Here is a 21,465-nt window from a genome sequence, read left to right on the forward strand (position 1 = left end):
CATTTAAACCAAAAAGAAAAGTTTGGTTTATAATTGTTGTTTGAAAGTTGTTTTATAAACTAAAGAAGAAGATTCTCTTTTCCGTCAGTAACTTTGAAATTTTCAAATGATCGTTGCAGTTGCGTGCCACTCTGCACAGAGAGAAAGAGAAAGAGAGAGTGTGTGGGAGCTTATGTTTAGATGCATGAAACTAGCCTTTTTAAATAGTGTTTTCGAAAAAGTTGGGTTGTCTGATTGGTTATCAGAACCAAAACAATTATTTTTTATGAATAACATGGAAGTGATAGATTATTCACTCCATTTTGAAAAATAGATTTTGGCAAAAACTCATTTTTCTTGTCATGTAAACATAGTGAAACTGTGTTTTGGAAACAAAATCTTTTTCTTTTTTTGTCACATATATATATATATATATAATATGATAATTATCTTTATCCCTTCTTTTTCAAATTATCTTTTGTTTTTTGCTTTAACATGTCATATTCAAAATTTTCGCGTGGAACTCAAAGTGCCATCCTTTGGATTGCATGAAGTATGATTCATAAAATAGTAAGATATAATTTTATTATACCGATATTTACAGCATATGAGCTTTTTCCTCTGGTTTTCACTGTCAAAAAGTCACTCTAAAGTTGCATTTGATCAGTAAATAAACTTTTCAAAAAGCAAGCCACGCTTTTATCCAGCTGGTAAAGATGGAGCTATTAAAAACAAGCGAGCTCACAACCAGGATTGAAGACTCATAAAAGTTATAAAAAAAATTCCAACAAAAAAGAGGGCAACTGAAAATTATCACCGCATGATACCAAAATTTGAATTTGTTTATTGTTAAAAAATAATACCAAATAATTAATCAAATTTGTCGTAATATTTACATCTGCATTCATGTCTAACCTACACGTAAATTATGCTAATCAAATCCCATTTGTTTTAGAACACTAAGTTTGAGTAGGAAACTAAGTTTATAACATTAAGTTTGAGTAGATCCGAACCAAATCCAAACCGTTTAGATCCAGCCTCCAGTATGCACTGCGGCCGCCTGATGCCGGCGGATGTCTTCTTTTCTCCGATCATATTAAAATGGAAAGGAAAGAGGCAGAGACGAGGTCATAGAATACTAGCAAAAAATGGCAAAACAAAGAAAGCCCCTTCCTTCTCTAACGTGGCCCTGCTCTCTCGCATAGGCAAAATGGTAGTCTCTGCTTTCTAGGGTTATGCTTTCTGACATTCCCGTCGAGTTCCCAGCAGAGAACGATTTCTGGTCATTGGATTTCGTCTCCGGACAATTCCCAGCCATTCGACTCGTGCCCGTTTCGATTGCTGTTAGGTTTTCTGCAGTTGGGCCGTTGGGCTGTCTGAAGCCGACCGACATCTTTCAGGCAGCGAGAGAGTGAGAGAGATGAAGGATCTTCCGGGGACTCCGGGTACCATTAGCGGCCTGCTGCTCCGGATGGGTCAGTGTCTATTTGCGGCGGCTTCGATTGCCGCCATGGTGACGGCTACTGGCTTCTCTAGCTACACTGCTTTCTGGTTCTTACTCCCTCCCCCTCTCTTTTTCTCTATTGTTACGCAATTGCGAATGCCTTTTTCTTCATAGGATTGCTAGTGTTGCTTTTGCCACGATTGTTGTTCCTTTTTAGGATTATTATTCTGGAAGAGTTGTCACTTTGAATCGGTTGTTGTGGCAAATTTCTTGTTTGTTATTCGAAAGTATGGCTTGTACTTGATCAAGTATATATTAGAAAGGGCATGGTTGCAGGTGGCTGGTTAGTTTGATCTTACGAGTGTTTGTTCTCGGTCTTATTTGGTGGAAGACATGCGTGAACTTAGGCAACATTCGATGTAACACGATTCATTGAGTAATAATGTGCTAGGGGTTTCCGATGAAGTGTTTGTTCTGTTCTTTCGTGTAAAGCAACGACAAGTACTTGCATGGGCTTAGACTGATCAAGAAATATCTGCAATCAGAGTCCAAAGAAATGGGTATAGCCGTGAACAGAGAAAGTGTGAAGGTGCGTTCGAGAGCCTCGGACCCTCTGTCACAGGAACTCAACACCAAAATCCATGTCTTATAAATCCAAGGCTCTCATCGATATAAATAGTAATTTAAGGTGCATCACTTTCACATACTTACCAGGAAGAGAAGTGGATATGGAAAGCGATATGTGATGTACGATAAGGAAGTGAGTAAAGAAAAACAGAGGGAAGGGGTTGCAATTGTGAAATGCCTATGGAAGCAGGGGAAAAGTAAAAATATGTGGAACCGGTGTTGGGATGTGAACAAGAAAAAAGAAAGTGCAGGATGAGACAAGGACACTGGTACCAGCAAATGTGAAAACACTGAAACAAACATATAAAAAGAATAATACATGTTTGTAAGAAAAATATACAGAAGGGAAGCAGAAATCATGGAGAGGTGGGTAAGGAATGTTTGGAAGCCAATAAGAAGCTTGGCGTCTGGGAGGGAAAGGCGAGATGAGAGGTCAGGCGAGAAGCAAAGGAAGAAGTGCACATACCTTTGGAGGGGGGCACGTTTCCTGGTGCTCTCCTTCCATCTAGGCCCTAGGTGACGAAGTGCTTCTGATTATGAAAATGCATGTTTTATGGTATTCCTCTTTGAGGTAATTTGATTGCAGGGTCCATACATCTGTTCCAGCAGCTATATATTCTGTCCCATGCATTCCATGGTGATGGGTATAATGCATAGAACACATAAAAAGCAATCCATGATGAGAATTTGATGTGGCCACAATGTTTAGAATGGTAGCCTTTCGGCAGCTATTATAAGAGCATTTGAACAACGGATCTCAAGCAGTAACCATGCTTTTTCTGTGTTCATTGACAAAGTTTTTATGTGAAATCAACTGAAGAGAAAGGAAGAGAGAGGGGAAGGTGGGGTCTGTTCTTTATACTGTGATCTCAAAATCTGACAAATCTCAGATCAGGTTAGATCCAACAAGTGACTCATCCTTGACATTTCTCAGTGTCTTGTGTTAGCTATAAATAATGCTGGCACTATTCTGCTTTGTATATAAATATAAATATGTATTTACGTTTATAGAGCCTACTTGTATATAGCTTTTGAGTATGTTTCATTACATGAAATGCTAGGTCATATAAATCTTCTTTTAGATGGTATTGTAGTATATATTTTGTTAAACAGCAAAACATTTCTTGCTGATATGAGAGGACAGTCGATCATGGAAGAGTATTAACACTAAGCACCACATGACATGGCTGGCGAGTGTCATGATTAAATATCTGCCAAAGATCTATTTCTCCTGCAACATTAAAAATTAATTCTGTTGCGTTTTGCACTTCTGGTCTTTACTCTATGCTTAGCTGATGAGAATATGAGACCTAAAACAAGTCCTACGAAGAGAACAAAAATTCTCCTTCTGACCACACTAACATGGCCTTGAAGAGACAATCCATTGCTGTAGCCAGCCAAGTCTGGCCACTTGAGCTTGCAAAGATATCTGGCTTATAAGTTGGGATGGGGTCCTTTGATCATATATTCACGAGTGTCTCAGGTTCTACTGATTTCCCAATTAAAATCTACATGACAGGTGAGTCGGTGACAAATACAATAAACTTGCAGTTGTAATTCTGACATCAAGTCTAATCTTGTTTTCATTCCAAGGGCTGTGGTCGTATTCCACGGAAACATGACCCACATCTTTTGGTGTGTGTTGTCAAATAAATTTTATGTTAATCTCATTGTTGCTTCTAATATCATTTGTGATTGAATTTTTACATATAAAAGCGAAAATACCTCCACTTGCACGTCTCTACTGGAGAGGCAGGAGGACAAATCTTGAAGATGTTTGATAATAAAGTTCTTCTTTCCTATTAAGAATGTCTTCTCCTTTACTAAGGAGCTGCTTCTTTTGTGGATCATGCTGACTTTCAAAAGCTTTGGATTTTCTTTGTTCTTACTATTTCATGATGGACTTTGTGTTAAAGGAAAAAAAAGATAGTTTCTCTAAAGATCTTCTTCACTTTCAGCTATTTGATTGCTTCAATGGGCCTTCAAGTATTGTGGAGCCTGGGCCTAGCATGTCTGGATGCCTATGCCTTGAGAATCAAGAGAGACTTGCAGAATCCTGTCCTAGTGAGCCTGTTTGTTGTTGGTGACTGGGTAAGGCTCTTCCAGTAAAGCTCCAACTTGACTGGAACTTTTAACTGCTTTTTTGCTATGCATCTTCTACTTTACTCATTTCCCATTTTCCCTCTCGCTGGAGAAATTTGCAGTAACCGATGTGTGTGTGAGAGAGAGGAAGAGTGCACGAGTTCCCAAAGTAATGCTATTATACTTTTCAAGTTATTTTGGCTGGCTTAGAAACAGAGGCCATGTCTAGATGTTGCCAATGAATGACTAGTTTGTGTCGATCTTCAAACTTGATGAAGTATGTATGACCAGGTCCTTTTGAACCAATACAATTGTTCCACTATGTCTATGCACATTGGGGCTGTTATGGATTTGGCTTCACATTGACCTACAACCATTTCCGTTCACGTATATTCCTTATCGATGGATATAGCAATGCCAGTGTTTAGCATTTTATGCAGTGTGGAGCTTGTTTGTACTTTTATTGTGAATAGATTGATGTAGAAGGAAAATGTTACAAGCGCCATTGATTAGAGGTGGCCCAACTTTGTGTCTCCTGCAAGTTAGATGGATGCCTGTGGATGTAGGAAAAGTGGTTCAGATTGTAGCCTAGGAATCAGGCCCTCCAGAATATTTGGTGCTTTATTTGACTGGCTTAAATTGTGAGAAGAGTTATCTTGAACTGAATTGCATGTATGAATGAATATTGGCAGGTTACGGCGATACTTTCTCTTGCAGCAGCATGCTCATCAGCCGGGGTGACGGTTCTTTATGCAAGGGACGTGGGATATTGCAATAACAAGAATGCTCCCATGCCATGCCAAAAGTTTCAGCTTTCAGTTGCTCTGGCGTTTGGTACCTGGTTTCTCATAGCACTTTCCTCACTCATAATGTTTTGGCTTTTGGCTTCTGTCTGAGAACTAGGTTGGTGCTCGTTTGGCCGTGTACTGATGTTTGTATATAAAAATGGAACTTAATTTTGCGTATCTACAAACAACTGTTATAGTCATCACATCTCTCTCTCTCTCTCATTCATATTTAGCAAAAGCGGGGGAGATCTCATCGTGGTCGTTTGATTGCTGGAACAAAATACCTGTTGTCATGCTTTCCATGGTAAGAGGTAGGCAAATGGAATACATGAAAGTTGTTATCGTCTGAAGTGGGTGTCTTCAGCCAGCCATCTCTGACCGTTGGAGGTTGTCACTGTAGTCTGGCCCACCGTTTAAGTGGCTGAAGTCGCTGGGGCCTCAAACAGTTGATAAGCAAATATTTTGGGAATCACATGCTGGCCCTGCCAATATTTGGTTTCTTAATTTCAACCATTTGTCAAACTTGTAAAACCACTGTTCTCTCATTCAAATTGGAACAGCAGAATGAATTCAACAGTTAGGAGTCTTCATAGATTCATTGTTGTAAAAAACTCCATCTCTGCGGCTGTTATTGCTGTTAGTACCTGATTGGTAACAATGTTTCAAGTGAAAATTTTCTCCTTATAAAGCAAGTATTCCTCTCAAGGACTTGAAAATCTTTTGCTGACAAATTAACCAACAATTCAATCCGATTTTGGATCTAAGTTCGAATCTCATGGAGCTATACTGTATTAGATGATGATGTCGTTTAAGAGTGTGTTTGGGTTATACCTATAAATGAACTTTTTGGAGGCAAGGTGTTTGTGACAATTAAAACTGGGTTTGTGAAAAAACCCAGTTTTGACAAAATGACAACTTTAATATAAATCCATCTCTCAAAATTATGTTTTCCAAAGAGCGTAAATAACTTGCCCTTCCAAACTTTTCATAGAAAACATTGTTTAATACTCAAACATACATATCAGGCTTCCAAGAAACTAGTTTTAGTTTTGCATTACAATATTAAGGAGGCATTTGAATGGCTCGTAACTCAATTTTATAAAACTTGTGAGTTTTTTTTAATGACTTTTGAAAACTTAGTCTGTTTGTTTTGAGTGACACATGTACAACTTATTCTTTTATAAACAACTTCCACTGTTAAGGTTTTTCATTTCTTTTGACAAAATCAGGTTTTGTTATGGGTGAGGGATGTTTCCCACTGTCCAGAAAAAGGCTGAAGCCCTACACAACCCCTTATCTCATATGGTACAAGACATGTTTTTGGTGTTTCATATTGCCACCTCGTTATGCTTCAACTTGCATGTTAGTGATTCTTTATTTTGCAGAAGAGAGGGTTCATGCTACAAAGATTTGAAATGGGAATGAGCCGCCTACCGGTTCTGTCCCAACAGTTGCACCAATCCCCTTGGAGATGACAAAATCAGGTTTTGTTAAAAAGTAGATTTTAACCAAATTTTGGCGGCACCCTGACTCTACCAAAACATAGAATGGAAATTCCAGAATCATAATTCTTCTTCAAACTGAAAAATAATCAAAATTCCAGGTTTTAATTTATTAATTCTAGAAACAAATTACTCAGTTTGTTTAATAGTTTTAATTTCTTAAAAAAATGAGCATTTTAACACTAAATTTTGTGATTTTGAGTATATCAGATGCGCCCTAGGGGTGTCAAATAAATGCCCATAAGTTTTGTAGGATTCATCGGCGCAGCTCAAACAAAACTTATTTTTTCATGCCATGAGATCGCTGAGCCATATGGCCATACAAAAGAGCAGCAGCTCACGTGCTTCGTCCTGATTACGGGTGGCCATCGGGCCTGGTGCTGTTCGATTCGGACTCGTGCTTGAGTCGGCTCGGATCACATGAATAGGTCGTTCGGTTGGGTTTGACGTTTACGTGTTTCCTTTGGTCAACCACGTTTTAACATAAAGGAGACACGTCAGCGGCCAAATAGGAAACACAAACGCCAGCGGAGCCGTCGGATCTGTCACGGTCGTCTTCGCGTGTCGACGGCGGCGATTGCTTCAATTTGAAACGACGAACACCTCCCGAGAAGAAACCGGACGTATAAAAGGCTGGGTCCGGAAACGCTTTGGAGGGTCCGCCCAGAAGAGAGAGACAGAGGGAGGGGTGCTTCGGTGGACCGCTTGGCTTCTGCAGAAGAGAGAGGAAGCATCGGCTGAGGGAGGGAGAGAGGAGCGTAGTGCCAGCGGGGACCTACTCGACGGATTCCCTGCGTCCTGTGGAGGATCCGGGAGAGTTGACGACCGCAGCAGAGAACCCTAGATCTGGTCCCAGATTCCAGCTGGACTGCTTCTTCTCCGGCGGATCACGCGGCGTCGTTCTGGCCTGAAGGCATGGGGTTCTTTTCCTTCTTCGGGAGAGTACTCTTCTCCTGCATTTTCGTACTGTCAGCATGGCAAATGTGAGCATTTCTCTTTATCTCTCTCTGCCTTCAAACCAGGTCTTTTTTTTTCTAGTTATTTTCTTCGCTCTGTTTCTCAAAATATGCTTCACTTTTCGTTGTTTACTTCGAAAGATTTTTTTTTCGAAGCTTTTGGAGCTTTCACGTTTTCTGGAGTCTGATGTGAGTGAAGTTCCGTTTCTGTCTTACTTACGTCGTTTGTTGCTTAGCCTACTTGATGAGCCTGGTAGTGTGATCGTCTGCTTGCGTTTCTCCTTTCATAGTTGTTGCTCCCTTGTTCGCCTTTTCTTATTTGTGCGGTGCTTTCTAAATATGCACGGTGGAGTCTAATTTCTTGCGTTCTTTGGCTTAAATATTGTGAAAATTGCGTATTGTTAATGAGCAGATGTTTTCGGAAGTGGTTTTGAACAATGAAGCACTGACTGAAGGATCCCAGTGTGCAGCATTCAACAACAGATCCCGCCAGGGTCTTTGAACCTATCTTCTAAAATATTGGATATTAGGTTAATATTCATGAGATTACCAGAAGGTTCACTGGCTCAACTACTGTTTAGCCACTAGGTCGTCATACCTGACCTTCCCTTTTACCGACCAGTACCTTAAAGACCGTGTCGTAATTTTTTCCAGTGATGAGTGCCATGAATGATTTCTCTGATGTTCGTCTCCTTGTAGAAGATATAGCTTTTAGGCAAAATTTGGAATGTACTTGTATTTAGCTTGGAAAAAACGTTTGATTGAGGGTGGGAGATTTTTTGGTTCCATCTTCTTGGTGTCTTTAATTATTTTCTCTTGCTATTTAACCGCTCATTTGTTTGAATTGCATCCTAGATCTCCAACTGCCTGTTAACATATCTGAAGTTGATTTTTGCTGGATGGATGGCAAAATTCATTCATTAATTTGAGTCCAAAATCAGTTTCAGGTTGTGGTTTCTAATCCTGAAAACACATACCTTACTATGACATGATAAATCACAAAATCGATTGGGCAAACAGGGCTCCTACTACAGATCTTATCAGAAAATTTAGAGCCACTAACTACTATGCGGTCTATGAAAATGCACAAGGACGTGTTTTCTATGTAACTGTTAGAGTTGTTACTGTAATGGTTCCTTTTGTGGAAGTAGAACATCCAGTACTTCTGTGGTACAAAAACTGTAGGTTATGAAAAGTGGATTTATAGTGCTCCATTTATTCTTTTTTTTTTCTGACCGGTAGTTTGGCTATACCTGATTTTTCTTGATGTGTTATTGGGTGCCATCCTAAACTGGATTTGCTTATAATTTATTAATTTTCCGAACATTGTGGAACTTGAACTCTGTCGTAGTTAAATTTCAGAAACTCGAGCACTAGTTTGGAAGCGTCTTTATTGTTCACTGGAAGTTTTTTGTATTTTTTTTCTTACTATCATTTTTTAAGTACACTGCTGCTTTTGCCTATTGACTCTGTGTCTGAATCTTTTCATAATTTTAAATTATATAGGAAATTTTTGCTTTTCTCTCATGAGGGAAAAGAGATTTATTATGTAAAAATAGGCTGTTTCCTCTGGAGTTTTTCACAAGTTCTAGTTGTGGAACTTCTATTATTTTAGTGTGATATGAATGCATACACAAGTCATGGCACCTTAGGAGTTAGGATGAATGTTTTTTTTGATTTCAAATGTTGCTTGCTGTTTTATGACTTATCCACGCAATGGTGATTTCAGGCTGAATGAGTTTGGCACTGATGGTGGACCTTCAGTCAAGCAATTTGAGCCAAAGTACAACTTGTTTAAAGGCCATGTCACAAAATCCCTTGGAATCGAGCTTCCACCTATCGAGGTGAATAAGATTTTGCAAGTTAATGCAATAAAATTGCTGATGTTCTTGGTTTGTGAGTTGTGACTCGATTGAGTATCTTCGTTTTGCAGATTAAACATCTTGTAGCTGCAGCCATTGCTTTGAAAGGAGTTGGTGGCATTCTCTTCATCTTTGGCAGTTCTTTTGGTGCTTGGCTTTTGGTATAGATTTCTTGTCTCTCTTTTTATTTTTGCCTTATTAAGCCTGTGTTTCTATTCTTTCTGGACATTGGCATTATAGTATAAGGTTCAGGATTTGAGCTTTAGTTTGACTTTTTTGGGCAATATTTGCCTTTTCTTTATAGCATCATTTATGATGCTTGCATACCTTTGTCTACACAACACTTGTGCAGATTAGCGACAACTAGCTTGTTGCTTTTTTGTTGTTTTAAGCTTTCGTTTGCTTTGGGTGCTGATATTTGCAATGCTATCAAATTATCAATTGTGTTCAAGTTTTAACGAGTTTTCATGTTTTGTGTCAATTTGGTTTAGCATGGGATAGTTGTGATTACTAAATTGTTAAGCTTTCAAAGGCTTTCTTAAGATGAAGAACACTGCTTGTTTTCCCTTCTGGGACTTTGCGAACTTTCTTAGTGCATGTTTTGCTAAGTTTTTGGTGAATTATACAGAAGGTATGGAGAAGGATACTTGCAAATGTCATTTGCGTTCTAGTGTGTCTTTGGCTGTTGCCCCTGGAACACCAGGGACAGGATGTGTCATTCCTACTGTTGTTGGATTCTGGTTGGTCTGTGTCTTCATGCAGCAGGACATCCCTTTTGACAAATGATGCGTCTGTTTTTTGTGTTTTGCCATTTTGGCAGAACGCCTAACTTAATTAATTAGGGATTGAACGTCGGTGGCAACAACACCGGCTTTCTCAGAACATGGGTTTCTTCACAATTGAACATGCTAATAATGTCAGGATGCAGTTGCACATTCCAATACCAGAATCTGTTTCACGTTATGACATTTACTTTTTCTATTCGATATCTAATTGATAACCTATTCCTGCAGCTTATCTATCTGGCGTTGGTGACACCCCTTCTCCATGATTTCTACAACTATAATTTTGAGAAACCTGAGTTCATCCCTGTTTTCTCTGAGTTTGTTCAGGTAGGTCTTCCTTATAAGGATCCCTTTCTCTTAACTGTCTTTCTCTCTGGTTCTTGGTCTGCTTTGTCGAGGACTTTTATGGTCATCTGATTTGTTTGTCTCTCGACACTTCGAACTTCCAGAACTTGGCCCTTTTTGGTGCGTTGTTGTTCTTCCTTGGAATGAAGAACTCATTTCCGAAGAAGCCCAAGAGGAAGGTAGTGAAGACGAAGACCAACTAGCACGCGTGAACGTGCTGAACAGGAATTCGATGTTTATGTACCCTTTTTGTAGTCTTTTAGGTACTATTTGTGACAAATGTTTTGAATTAGGAAAAATTATTGCAGTTTTCTTTGCGGATGAACATTTTATTGCTCGACCATCTTTTATGCTCATTTGCAGGGAGAAAATGGTCTTCTACCTGATGTACACTGTTCTGATTTTGTCCCCTTCTCAGATTGCTTAAAACCTCTCTAACACTCACGCCTCACTGTTCGAGCACATCTGCCTTTTGATCATATATTTCTTTGCCTTTAAGTCTAACTGCTGCTTGGCGTTGGTAGATCATTATCATCTGATCTCGAACATCATAATTATAATAGATTCATGAACATCAACATCCATCTTATTTACAATGGATTTTTAGTTTGTGGCAACTCCTTCGTTCTTGTAAGCTAATTCGTGTTCGTTGTGTTCTTTGGCTTTGCCTTCCATATCCACTTTTTGCAGTCTTATGTGCTTCTCCAGTTCTTGCCCGCTATCTTTATCCAATGTTTTCAAGGATAATATTTTAGTGTCTGAAAAATCCATCGTTAGTTTGTATTCGGAGCTCGTATTTTTTGTCGTACTTGAAACTCTGTCAATCTGCCTGCCCATTTGACTTGTTTCCTGGTTCCGCTAGACTAACAAACCAGGATGCTAAACAATGGGCAGAGCGCGTGGATGAGATAAGATGTTCATATTTTACCATCGGAAAGTGAGTTGAGAATGAAAACTCGGCTTTGTTGGTCAACTTTTCTATGTTGGTCAACTCCTATGGGTTGCTAACCAATCGATCGCAGGGTTCAGGGCGCGCTTTAGACCAGAAGAGCGTGGTTGACGTGTCCTTTCGAAGACATCCGACTCATTCAAGACGTTGAGGTGTTCGTCTGGTGGTTAATTCGGGATGTGATCGTCACTATTGGATCTCGCTAAAAGCCTGATATTTGGATCCTTGTGGTAATTCATAATTGTTCAATCACGCCTTCATGTTTGGCTTGACTTTGAACACGAGTCAGCATCAGGTTAAAAGTATTGGGTTGGATCTCATAAAGCCTATATCCTGATCGTCTTACCTTATTTGTGTTCTTCTAAGCTCACACGGTTTGCGATGGGAATGTCGAGGGGGTGAATTGTGGGTCCGGAAGATTACGAGGGCATATAGAGACAATTCGAATCGCATATGAACAGGGCAGTGGACTACCAAGAGAGTGTTTAATAAGAATTTTGTATGAAATGAAATTTATTATAGTCTTTAGGACAGAACAAATACAGCATTTCCCTTACCAAACACCGCCTAATGGACCTCAGGAACTTGTCACATTCTGAACCCGATTGTCGTCCCAGAGCCTCAACCAGTGAACCAATTGGTGTTAGCGAATGGAAGGGTCTAATAAAAAGTTTGATCCTCACACAACCATGTGTAGGTATGGCCTTGTTTGACTCAGCCCCGAATCAAGTTGGCTACCTCACGAGCTTGCCTCATTGATTTAAGGAAATGGCGTCACACTGCTCAAATGCACCTACATTACGACCAACAACTGTGAAACTGAGTTCCGCGATTGAAGTCGTCTCCAGCGTCTTTTTCATGGGGATGGTCACCCTCTTCTTGCTGGTCTGGACGGCAGAGCAATTTAATAACGTGATCCAGTCGATGATTAGAAATTTAGCACCGATTGTCTTATCAGAGAGTTGACGGAGCAACAGCCATTGTGCTGCCAACACCGGCCATAAAAATTATTCTCTTCTAGCTGCTTGTGCAAGGGAAATCAACATGAATCTACACGACAAGGATACAAGAAAAAGGATGAAACACTGGCGCTGTTTTTATGAACATTTTTTTTTTTTCGGTTTAATTAGGAGAAAACAAACCCTAAACTTAGGTACATCCTTCAATCCGTATGTCGCACTTGCCACCATTTGCAACACAAAGGAGTTTTATACTGAAGCATGACAATGAGATTCAAAACTCAGACCCTTTGAGTGTGAGCTGTCCTGCTGCATGGCAAAGGCAGAAGCATCAATGCCGTATGGGCAATTGCCCACTCAATCCTATAAAAAAATATATTTTCATGTTGATACTTATAGGAAATTTTCTTCAATTACATATTGGTGCTCTCTAAAAATTTAAAATTTTATATTTAGTGTCTCTTAATAAAAAATTAATGGCTCTACCCCTGCCACCGGATTGTGCTGCACCCTTTATACTTCATAACATTCAGTTATCCGTGTGAATAGAAACGAGAAATTTTCGTACGTCATGATCTCCTGTCATAGACTGAACCAAGATGTTGGCTTAATTTGGTGATTTTCCTACATGGGGGAGAACAATATAGACGCAATATGCCAACCTTTGCCAAGGTCAAAAGCGTGAACCAAAATCTTGGCATAATTTGGTGATCTTCTTACATGGAGTAGAACGATGCAGTCGAAATATGCCAACTTTTTCCAAGGTCAAAAGCGTGCATATGTGGTAGCGATGTGCATGCCATCAAAGCCATTGACCTTACAAGGGAGATTCTGATGTGACCGCCTATGTAAGGCATCTATGAACAAGTCAAAGAAGATTTTTCTTTTCCTTGTTGTGACAATTGAGCTGTATTTAGGCAGATCCCCACCAATAGATCAAGGAAACAACAAGAAAAAAAATACAGTCAATTATCAACATCAAAAACCAATCTAAGAGTAGAAACAGGTTAACAATGTGAGAAAAGATCTTCAGACCTATCCAGAGATGTTTTGAAGACACCCCAAGTATGACAAGGAACCAATCCTGCTTTTTGCTTGGCAAAATTGTTCTCTTAACTAGTTAAAGTAATTCCCTTCCCATCCTGGAATGTTTGCTTATCTATACACATGGATTTTCTATGTGAAGAAAGTACCAAAAATACTGCATTGAATGCCATATGGTATGTATGTTCTCGTTAAGAAATGTGTATTGGAAGCTCTCTTTATAAGCATTGATACAGCACATGCATATGTCCGCATCTAGTGCAAGTCTGTTCATATGATAAATCACCTCTCAAATTGATCTTACATCTCTTTGATGATCTGAATGGGAAAGACCCACCATTCTATAAAGAGCCGAAGCTTCTACCAACCATTTGTATGCCTTTTTTATTATGCTTCAATTATATATTATTAATACTCCTTTTGCAATAAAAGAGGTTTTATACTTATAGTTAAAGCAACTACTTTAGTAAAGATGGTGGTTCTCCTCAAAAGTACTACGTCATTAATACTCACAATGGCTGCCGTCCACCGTAATGAAGGGGCCACACAGATTTTAAATCTCTTCTTAAAGGCGATCATTGAAGATTATATAGTACTCTAACAACTACCAATTATGTTTCTTTACTTCATAGAAGTTTACACAACCTTATTAACGAGATTCCTCACATTTGAATAAATGAATGGTCCCTTTTTGCATCTTTCGGCATTAGATTTCTTGTTCATCTTGTTCAGTTATATTTTAATGGTTGCGTAGTTTCAGATGGTTGAGTTATGGCGGTGGGGGCTTGTACATTGTTCTTCGTTGCATTTCCCGAAATTGATCTTGTTTTGCCCGTTGGTTGCTGGTGCGTTACAAAACCACGTCGGCCTCTTTCCTTGCTTTAATTCATCGCCTCCGTTGCCGTGTCGCTGTCAGTCTTAAGAGAGATTAAACAGAGGTTTCCGGCCAGTCGCCGGAGTTTTTTTGTTGAAATTCCTTGATTTTTGTTAGAAGAATAGTTTTTTTTGCATAGGTGGAGTCCGAAATTTTTTGCCGGAATTATAGTTTTAAAATTTTAATAGGGACCAAAATATAATTTTTCAAAATTTTTATATTTTGTTAGTAGAATCGAATTATAGTTTTAAAATTTTAAGAAGGATCAAACTATAGTTTTTCAAAATTTTTTATATAAGTCAAATTGAAATTTTAAAAATTTACATGTAAATTTTTTATTTATATTTTAAATCTGAAAAGGGCCATGGCCCCCACTACCCCCTTGTTTTTTTTGCATAGGTGAAGTCCGAATTTTTTTGTTGGCATTATAGTTTTAAAATTTTAGTAGGGACCAAAATATAATTTTTCAAAATTTTTATATTTTGTTAGTAGAATCGAATTATAGTTATAAAATTTTAAGAAGGACCAAAATATAGTTTTTCAAAATTTTTTATATAAGTCAAATTGAAATTTTAAAAATTTACATGTAAATTTTTTATTTATATTTTAAATCTGAAAAGGGCCATGGCCCCACTACCCCTCTTGTTTTTTTTTTGCATAGGTGAAGTCCGAATTTTTTTGCTGACATTATAGTTTTAAAATTTTAGTAGGGACCAAAATATAATTTTTCAAAATTTTTATATTTTGTTAGTAGAATCGAATTATAGTTTAAAATTTTAAGAAGGACCAAAATATAGTTTTTCAAAATTTTTTATATAAGTCAAATTGAAATTTTAAAAATTTACATGTAAATTTTTTATTTATTTTTTAAATCTGAAAAGGGCCATGGCCCCCACTACCCCCCTTGTTTTTTTTGCATAGGTGAAGTCCGAATTTTTTTGCTGGCATTATAGTTTTAAAATTTTAGTAGGGACCAAAATATATTTTTTCAAAATTTTTATATTTTGCTAGTAGAATCGAATTATAGTTTAAAATTTTAAGAAGGACCAAAATATAGTTTTTCAAAATTTTTTATATAAGTCAAATTAAAATTTTAAAAATTTACATATAAATTGTTTATTTTATTTTTAAATCTGAAAAGGGCCATGCCCCGACTAACCCCTTGACTCCACCCCCTGGTTTTAAGAACTTCATCATGACTAAAAGCAATTCCAACTGAGTTTTTTAGGCTTATTTTCCAGTTGACTCCACCAAAGATCCAAACCTAGTTTCAAAATATCTTAATTAAGCTAATGCCAAGAATGAAATTGACCACAAATTACTTTGGAAGAGATGTGACTTTCCCATTGTTATAAAAGTTTCAATATTATTTTTTTTTTCTTTGTTTTCTCTCAATCATCCACTTTAAAAAACAAACAGCCAAGATGATTTCACATATTCAAATTTAAATTCGAATGAAGAAAAGAAATATCCAACTCCGAAAACAAATCCAAAATCCGATGTTGCACCACAAATCTAATTTAAATCAATTTTTTAAATTCACATTTGAATTTAAATCCAAATTTTAAACCGAACAAGGCCCATTTTCAAAATGTAAAGCCATTGGGTGTAGAATATCTATTTTAAATGGTACAATATATCTACTTTAAACTAAATCCGCTATGAATCTGAAGTCAAACCCGATTGGATATTTATGTATATCTGAATTCAAATATGAATCCAACCAAATATATCTTGTTAAGTCCAAATCTCACCTTACTTTTTAATCGGATATAAATTGTTGTCCATATCCGACTTTTCGGAATGGTTCGATCGAATATCCGATTCAACTGCCTATTAGGCTATAAAAAATCGGTGGGTTCAATGACCGGTAGAAGCTTCAATTCTGATAAGCATCAACCCGAACGTAAACTAATGCCAGGAAGAAAGATACGAAAAATAAAATTAATATTCGATTAAGAAATCATATACCATCTAATCGGATAAGCTTTGGATTTGCACAAATTTATGAATGGACTTGAATTCATATTGATTTAGTTTTTACTAAATTTCTTAGATCCAATGTTGATACACTTTGGAAGCCCGTTTTTAACACATCATAATGCAGCAGTGGATTTTGTTGTTGGATTCATACTCAAATTCAGATGCAGATAAGTGATAGAGTTTTCTTTATTCTAATTCAAATCCACATAACATCGGAGAAAGATTAAGAGTACATCTTATTGGAATCCAATCCGTCTGATGCCATAATTAAGAAAAATGAAAGCAACGAAGGAGGATCTAATTCAACGTTTGATCAATGGGAAATGAACGGGAAGTCGTTGGCAGGCTCCTTTCCGGACATCTAGCTTTGACATATAGACTTCGTAGTTAGATTCGGATATTCCTTACTAATTTACGGCAACTTTCCCTTAACGTAGCTAAATTCGGATCTGGTCGGATTCCGATCCAAATCTTACCATCAAAACGGATTCAAAAGTTCGGTAAACTCGAGATCCTTAGAAACCCAATCTGGCGGCACTGATTTTGGATCGTTAATGTATTGATGATCCAAATCCATTTAATAGGATCATGACCGTTGGCAGTGTGATCTGGATCTGGATTCGAGAGAGCGGTCCGGGGTGGGTTAGGCAGAAGGCCCGAAAGGGGGTTGACCCGTCGAGGGGTGGGAAAAAGCCTTGCTGCGCGCGGACTCGAATCGGTTGCTTAAACTGTGGAAAAGCGAGTGGTTTGAGATCCGCCCGATCTCTCGACGCGCTTAAATACCCGCCAGCGACGTTCGTTCATGTTGAAGATCACGTCCCGCCCCGCCTTCATTCTTTCTTTCTTCCTCCCTCTTTTTGTCTCTGCGCCGGGAGGAAGAGCGAGGGAAGGCCTCTTGTCCGGACTCCCGACGGCTCGCGTCCGGAAACTCAGTTGCAGATCTTTATTGGTTTGATCTCTCATCTTCTCGGTAAGTATACGGCGAACATCTGTTTCCGGCGCGTTCCCGCTAGTTTCTGGCCCTTTTATCCCCAAAATTGTGGGGGATCTGTTTTCGAACGCTCGTGGTTTCGGATTTTCTGTAATCTTTCACGAACTTGACGCGTTTTGTAATCATTGTTGCAATGTAGTTTTTGTAAATTTGTTTTGCTCTGTCTTCTTTGTGATTATGGAAAATTCAGCGTCGTACTGGTTGAATACTCCGAGAAGCTCCGTCGGGGCGTTTTTTAAGCCGCTGCAACGCGTTTTTGCATTAGATTGGTTAAATTTTATTGTGGCTTTAGCGGTGTTGCTTCATTTGCAAGTCTACGCGCGTTTGCGTGCTCATTTTGAGAAGGATTTTCGTAATTCAATTGGATTTTTTTTTCCTTCTTTTTGATATTTTACTGCGCTTCTTTCTTCTTTTCCTGCGTTGGCTTATCCTTATGAAGAATTTTCAAGCTTCAGGTCCTCTTTGTTTACTGAGATCTTGTGTTGATTTCCTTCCCTACCGTTGATATAGAATTCGACTGTCAGATTATGAATATGTTCTTCAATTTAAAAATCTTACTTGATATACAGAAATTTCTCTTTTATTTTCTTTCTTTATCCGGTTGTCGTCATTTTTGGACGTAGTGATTACGTTCTGAGGACTTTACATAATTGAAACAAAAAAGATGATTGTTAAGTAATTTTAACAAGTCTGTCTTGCCTGTTCTGACGCTGTAGACGCGGACCTAGCTCTAGGAAATTTTATTTGTGTTCTGGCGTTGCCTGAATTAAATTTGCGTCTTCACTTACTAACACGAATTTCTTAACTTTTCCCTTACCAGATACGTTTTGCTTTGCCCATTTCAGCTCTCTCCTTTTCTCTCTCTCCCCACACACACACAGCGAGGCACGCGCACACACATGCGTAATGCCTTTTGTTTGCTTGATGTGCAATATGACTGAATACAAACATACATGTACCGCTTTTCCGGTTTCTTGCTTGGAGCATTAAATCGACAGATTTTGTCTTGTTTATGCGCCTTCTGCTTTTCGTTTCTTTTAAACCTTCATGATTTTGGTTCTTAGCTGAAAGCGGCTGTCTGCTTCGCTCTCTAATCGGTTCATTGTCTTTTGTAAATTTCGTCTTCGCTTACTAGCTTCTTTTTTTCTAACAGCTGTCCATTTTGGCGTGTTCCTCTGCTGCTATTGTATCTGGAGACTCATAACCTTTTCAAAATGGCTTCATTTATTTCACTCCATAGACTTTTGGTTTTATTGTGCAGCGTATATCCTTATGGTGCTTGCCTTTCTGTATCGCATTTCCCCTCGTAGAAAATCTGCTGTTTCTTCCAGATACCCCTTTTTTCTGCGTCTTTTAACACCTGGTTTAACTCTTTTTCGAGCTCTTTTCTGACACTTGCATATGGAGTTCCTCCAATTCTGCCATTAATGCTCGGGCTTTGACATTTTCTTACATGGTTGCATGTATCACTTATTCAGCACCGAATTTTTTAGCATCTATGAAGTTTGTCCATGCGTATTAGTTTTTACAGCTTTAATCTTACCTACCAAGCGTGAGTTTTGTCATTATTCAGTTACCTTTTGCTCAGGTTTTTCCTGAAAAACAAGGCTTTAGTTTTTATTTTCTATTACTGAAATTTTCAGGTGTACTTGAAAGCGCGCTAAGATGTTTTGTCTTTGATAACTGAATCATACTGATTTCCTTAATTCTGATCAGCCATTTTCTTCGTTCGGCCTTCGAAAGCATTCTTGGAGTAAGTTCGTCAGTATCACTATGAAGGCCCTCATTCTCGTAGGAGGTTTTGGCACTCGTCTGCGTCCGCTTACTCTTAGTTTCCCAAAACCTCTAGTGGACTTTGCCAATAAACCAATGATCCTTCATCAGGTATTATTGGAATGTGACAGTTTATGCCACTTTTCTTTATCATTTTCATTTTTTTTTTCTGGTGAATGTATCCAAAATTTTAATATTGGTTTTGGTGATTGTGCTCGTAGATTGAAGCTCTAAAGGCTGTTGGAGTAACTGAAGTTGTGTTGGCCATCAATTACCAACCAGAGGTAAATATCAGCCATCGGAGGTTGAACATATTCTTCGCTATTCTATTCTAGGAACTACACCGTTCTTTAGCTGGTTTGCTAAAAGCCAAAAATTCCTCGTAGGTGATGCTTAACTTCTTGAAGGAGTTTGAGTCAAAGATTGGCATTAAGATCACCTGCTCACGGGAGACTGAACCACTGGGAACTGCTGGTCCCTTGGCCCTAGCAAGGGATAAGTTGATCGATGGCTCCGGAGAGCCATTCTTTGTCCTCAATAGCGATGTTATCAGTGAATTCCCACTTAAAGAAATGATTGAATTTCACAAATCCCACGGTGGAGAGGCATCCATTATGGTCACCAAGGTTTGCTTATGTACTAATTCCTTTTTTCTTTCCACAGAAGAAATTCTAAATCCATCTCTTAGAAATTTGTTTAGAGAGTTCTTGGTCTGCAGTGTGATCTTAATTATGCCATTTTTGAACTCAACTGTGTCTCTTGGACAGGTTGATGAGCCATCCAAATACGGTGTGGTTGTTCTTGATGAGCAAACTGGGAAGGTCGATAAGTTCGTGGAGAAACCAAGAATTTTTGTGGGAAACAAGATCAATGCTGGGATCTACTTACTGAATCCTGCAGTTTTAGATCGGATTCAATTGAGGCCAACCTCGATTGAGAAAGAAGTCTTTCCGAATATTGCAGCAGAAAACAAACTGTATGCAATGGTCTTGCCAGGGTTCTGGATGGATATTGGACAGCCAAGGGATTACATCACAGGCCTGAGACTCTACCTGGACTCCCTTCGCAAGACATCATCTCCTATGCTGGCCTCTGGTCCTGAAATTGTCGGAAACGTCCTAGTCGATGAAACCGCACAGATTGGTGAAGGCTGCCTGATTGGCCCCGACGTGGCCATCGGACCCGGCTGCGTCATTGAATCTGGTGTTCGTCTCTCGCGCTGCACTGTGATGCGAGGATCACGCATCAAGCAGCATGCCTGCATTTCCAGCAGCATAGTTGGGTGGCATTCGACCGTCGGTCAGTGGGCTCGCATCGCGAACATGACCATACTGGGCGAGGATGTCCATGTCTCGGACGAGATATACAGCAATGGAGCTGTTGTACTTCCCCACAAGGAGATCAAGTCCAACATTCTGCATCCCGAAATCGTGATGTAACTTGATTGATCAATGCAGTAGATGACTAAATGAAATGCAACGAGAAAGGGGGGAGTAACTCCATTCAGTTGGTGTTGATCACGGTTCCCGTGAAAGTCCTGTCCGTTCCGTCCCCAACTGTAAAGAAGTATCTATGTGAGAGAGGGAGAGAGAGAAAGAGAGGTCTGGTCTTTGTTAGATGTACACAAGCATCTTAGTTTTCTTACTGAATAGTCACTGTTTGTCTGACGTTTGTGTCTGTGCGTGTAGTGTTTCATTGAAGGACCGTCAACACCAGAATAACCCCTTTGAAGATGAGAAGGCATGTGACATGAATGGGCAATTAAAATCCACTGCGAATTGCAATTAAAATCCACCTGCGCGGGAATTATAGTTCCAGTGATTCGGATTGTCTCTGTTATTATCGTTCTTTCTCAATTACAGCATCGTTCCTGTGGAAGATGAAGTGAAAAATGAAAGATCCTTTTAAGATTTCAACTATTTCCTATCTAACGACAGCTCTTGGCCAAAAGAGAGCCACACTTGGTTTCCTACTGTTCCTTTCACCTTGTATCAACTAGTAGGACCCATGCCTTCAGGGCATATACTTGCTTAGGCTTACAGATGGGGTTGAGAGCCATGAGAACCGAACCAAACAACTGGCCTTAGACCAACTGTTCAGCTATGCTAAACCCTTGAGGCAAGTTCCAGCTACCATTTTTAGATGGATGGGATATAGATTGGCTAAACATATAAAGTATTGGAAGTCAATTGATTCCGAGTAGCTTTATCTAGATTTTGAGTGTGTTTTGCAGAGGTTTCTAACTCTACACAGCAGGGAAAGAAAAGAAGAAAAACCTTCATTTTAATTATTTTATTATCCAATTCGTTTGGAACTATTACTGCAGGCATGCACTCCTTATCTTGAACATGAAAAGAGAACCGATTTTTATAGACTGAACGGGCCAATGAATGTATAGCCTCTTGGATTCTTTAAGGGTTTGTTTGGCAAATGCAACACTTTGGTAGTGTTTCATGAATTTGTCTCGCCTCAATCTTTGTGATAGATTTATTAAGTGTTTCAACTCCAAAGGACCCCTAAAG

General features: G+C 38.8%; 3 protein-coding genes across 5 annotated transcripts; all 3 read left to right on the forward strand.

The window, feature by feature from the left end:
* The first annotated feature begins 1,078 nt into the window (after window positions 1-1,078).
* LOC116253807 (CASP-like protein 5B2) lies at window positions 1,079-5,568 on the forward strand. 2 transcript variants are annotated; one of them, XM_031628753.2, is made up of 4 exons: window positions 1,079-1,530; window positions 4,009-4,141; window positions 4,825-5,035; window positions 5,154-5,568. In XM_031628753.2, exons 1-3 carry the CDS (start codon window positions 1,400-1,402, stop codon window positions 5,026-5,028), a joined length of 468 nt encoding a protein of 155 aa, XP_031484613.1. In that variant the 5' UTR covers window positions 1,079-1,399; the 3' UTR covers window positions 5,029-5,035; window positions 5,154-5,568. The 2 variants fall into 2 exon arrangements, with proteins under 2 accessions (XP_031484613.1, XP_031484612.1); XM_031628752.2 differs by lacking the exon at window positions 5,154-5,568 and having other exon boundaries at window positions 4,825-5,123.
* Window positions 5,569-7,068: 1,500 nt separating this feature from the next.
* Window positions 7,069-10,760, forward strand: LOC116254686 (uncharacterized). Its single transcript, XM_031630223.2, has 5 exons — window positions 7,069-7,405; window positions 9,108-9,222; window positions 9,312-9,401; window positions 10,254-10,352; window positions 10,475-10,760. Exons 1-5 carry the CDS (start codon window positions 7,338-7,340, stop codon window positions 10,571-10,573), a joined length of 471 nt encoding a protein of 156 aa, XP_031486083.1. The 5' UTR covers window positions 7,069-7,337; the 3' UTR covers window positions 10,574-10,760.
* Window positions 10,761-16,972: 6,212 nt separating this feature from the next.
* Window positions 16,973-20,610, forward strand: LOC116255174 (mannose-1-phosphate guanylyltransferase 1). Of its 2 annotated transcripts, none has more exons than XM_031630953.2 (5): window positions 16,973-17,149; window positions 18,814-19,054; window positions 19,165-19,227; window positions 19,330-19,569; window positions 19,711-20,610. In XM_031630953.2, exons 2-5 carry the CDS (start codon window positions 18,944-18,946, stop codon window positions 20,380-20,382), a joined length of 1,086 nt encoding a protein of 361 aa, XP_031486813.1. In that variant the 5' UTR covers window positions 16,973-17,149; window positions 18,814-18,943; the 3' UTR covers window positions 20,383-20,610. The 2 variants fall into 2 exon arrangements, with proteins under 2 accessions (XP_031486813.1, XP_031486812.1); XM_031630952.2 differs by having other exon boundaries at window positions 18,887-19,054.
* The last annotated feature ends 855 nt before the right edge of the window (window positions 20,611-21,465 follow it).

The sequence above is a fragment of the Nymphaea colorata genome, chromosome 5, assembly GCF_008831285.2.
Source record: "Nymphaea colorata isolate Beijing-Zhang1983 chromosome 5, ASM883128v2, whole genome shotgun sequence".
Taxonomy (NCBI): domain Eukaryota; kingdom Viridiplantae; phylum Streptophyta; class Magnoliopsida; order Nymphaeales; family Nymphaeaceae; genus Nymphaea; species Nymphaea colorata.

Excerpts from the sequence above, each read along its gene's own strand:
- LOC116253807 (XM_031628753.2), top strand. The coding sequence starts at position 1,400 with ATGAAGGATCTTCCGGGGACTCCGGGTACCATTAGCGGCCTGCTGCTC. Across the intron at positions 1,531-4,008 it reads TCTAGCTACACTGCTTTCTG|CTATTTGATTGCTTCAATGG; the intron begins GTTCTTACTCCC and ends CTTCACTTTCAG. Across the intron at positions 4,142-4,824 it reads TGTTTGTTGTTGGTGACTGG|GTTACGGCGATACTTTCTCT; the intron begins GTAAGGCTCTTC and ends GAATATTGGCAG.
- LOC116254686 (XM_031630223.2), top strand. The coding sequence starts at position 7,338 with ATGGGGTTCTTTTCCTTCTTCGGGAGAGTACTCTTCTCCTGCATTTTC. Across the intron at positions 7,406-9,107 it reads GTACTGTCAGCATGGCAAAT|GCTGAATGAGTTTGGCACTG; the intron begins GTGAGCATTTCT and ends TGGTGATTTCAG. Across the intron at positions 10,353-10,474 it reads TTTTCTCTGAGTTTGTTCAG|AACTTGGCCCTTTTTGGTGC; the intron begins GTAGGTCTTCCT and ends TCGAACTTCCAG.
- LOC116255174 (XM_031630953.2), top strand. The coding sequence starts at position 18,944 with ATGAAGGCCCTCATTCTCGTAGGAGGTTTTGGCACTCGTCTGCGTCCG. Across the intron at positions 19,228-19,329 it reads CCATCAATTACCAACCAGAG|GTGATGCTTAACTTCTTGAA; the intron begins GTAAATATCAGC and ends AATTCCTCGTAG. Across the intron at positions 19,570-19,710 it reads CATCCATTATGGTCACCAAG|GTTGATGAGCCATCCAAATA; the intron begins GTTTGCTTATGT and ends TCTCTTGGACAG.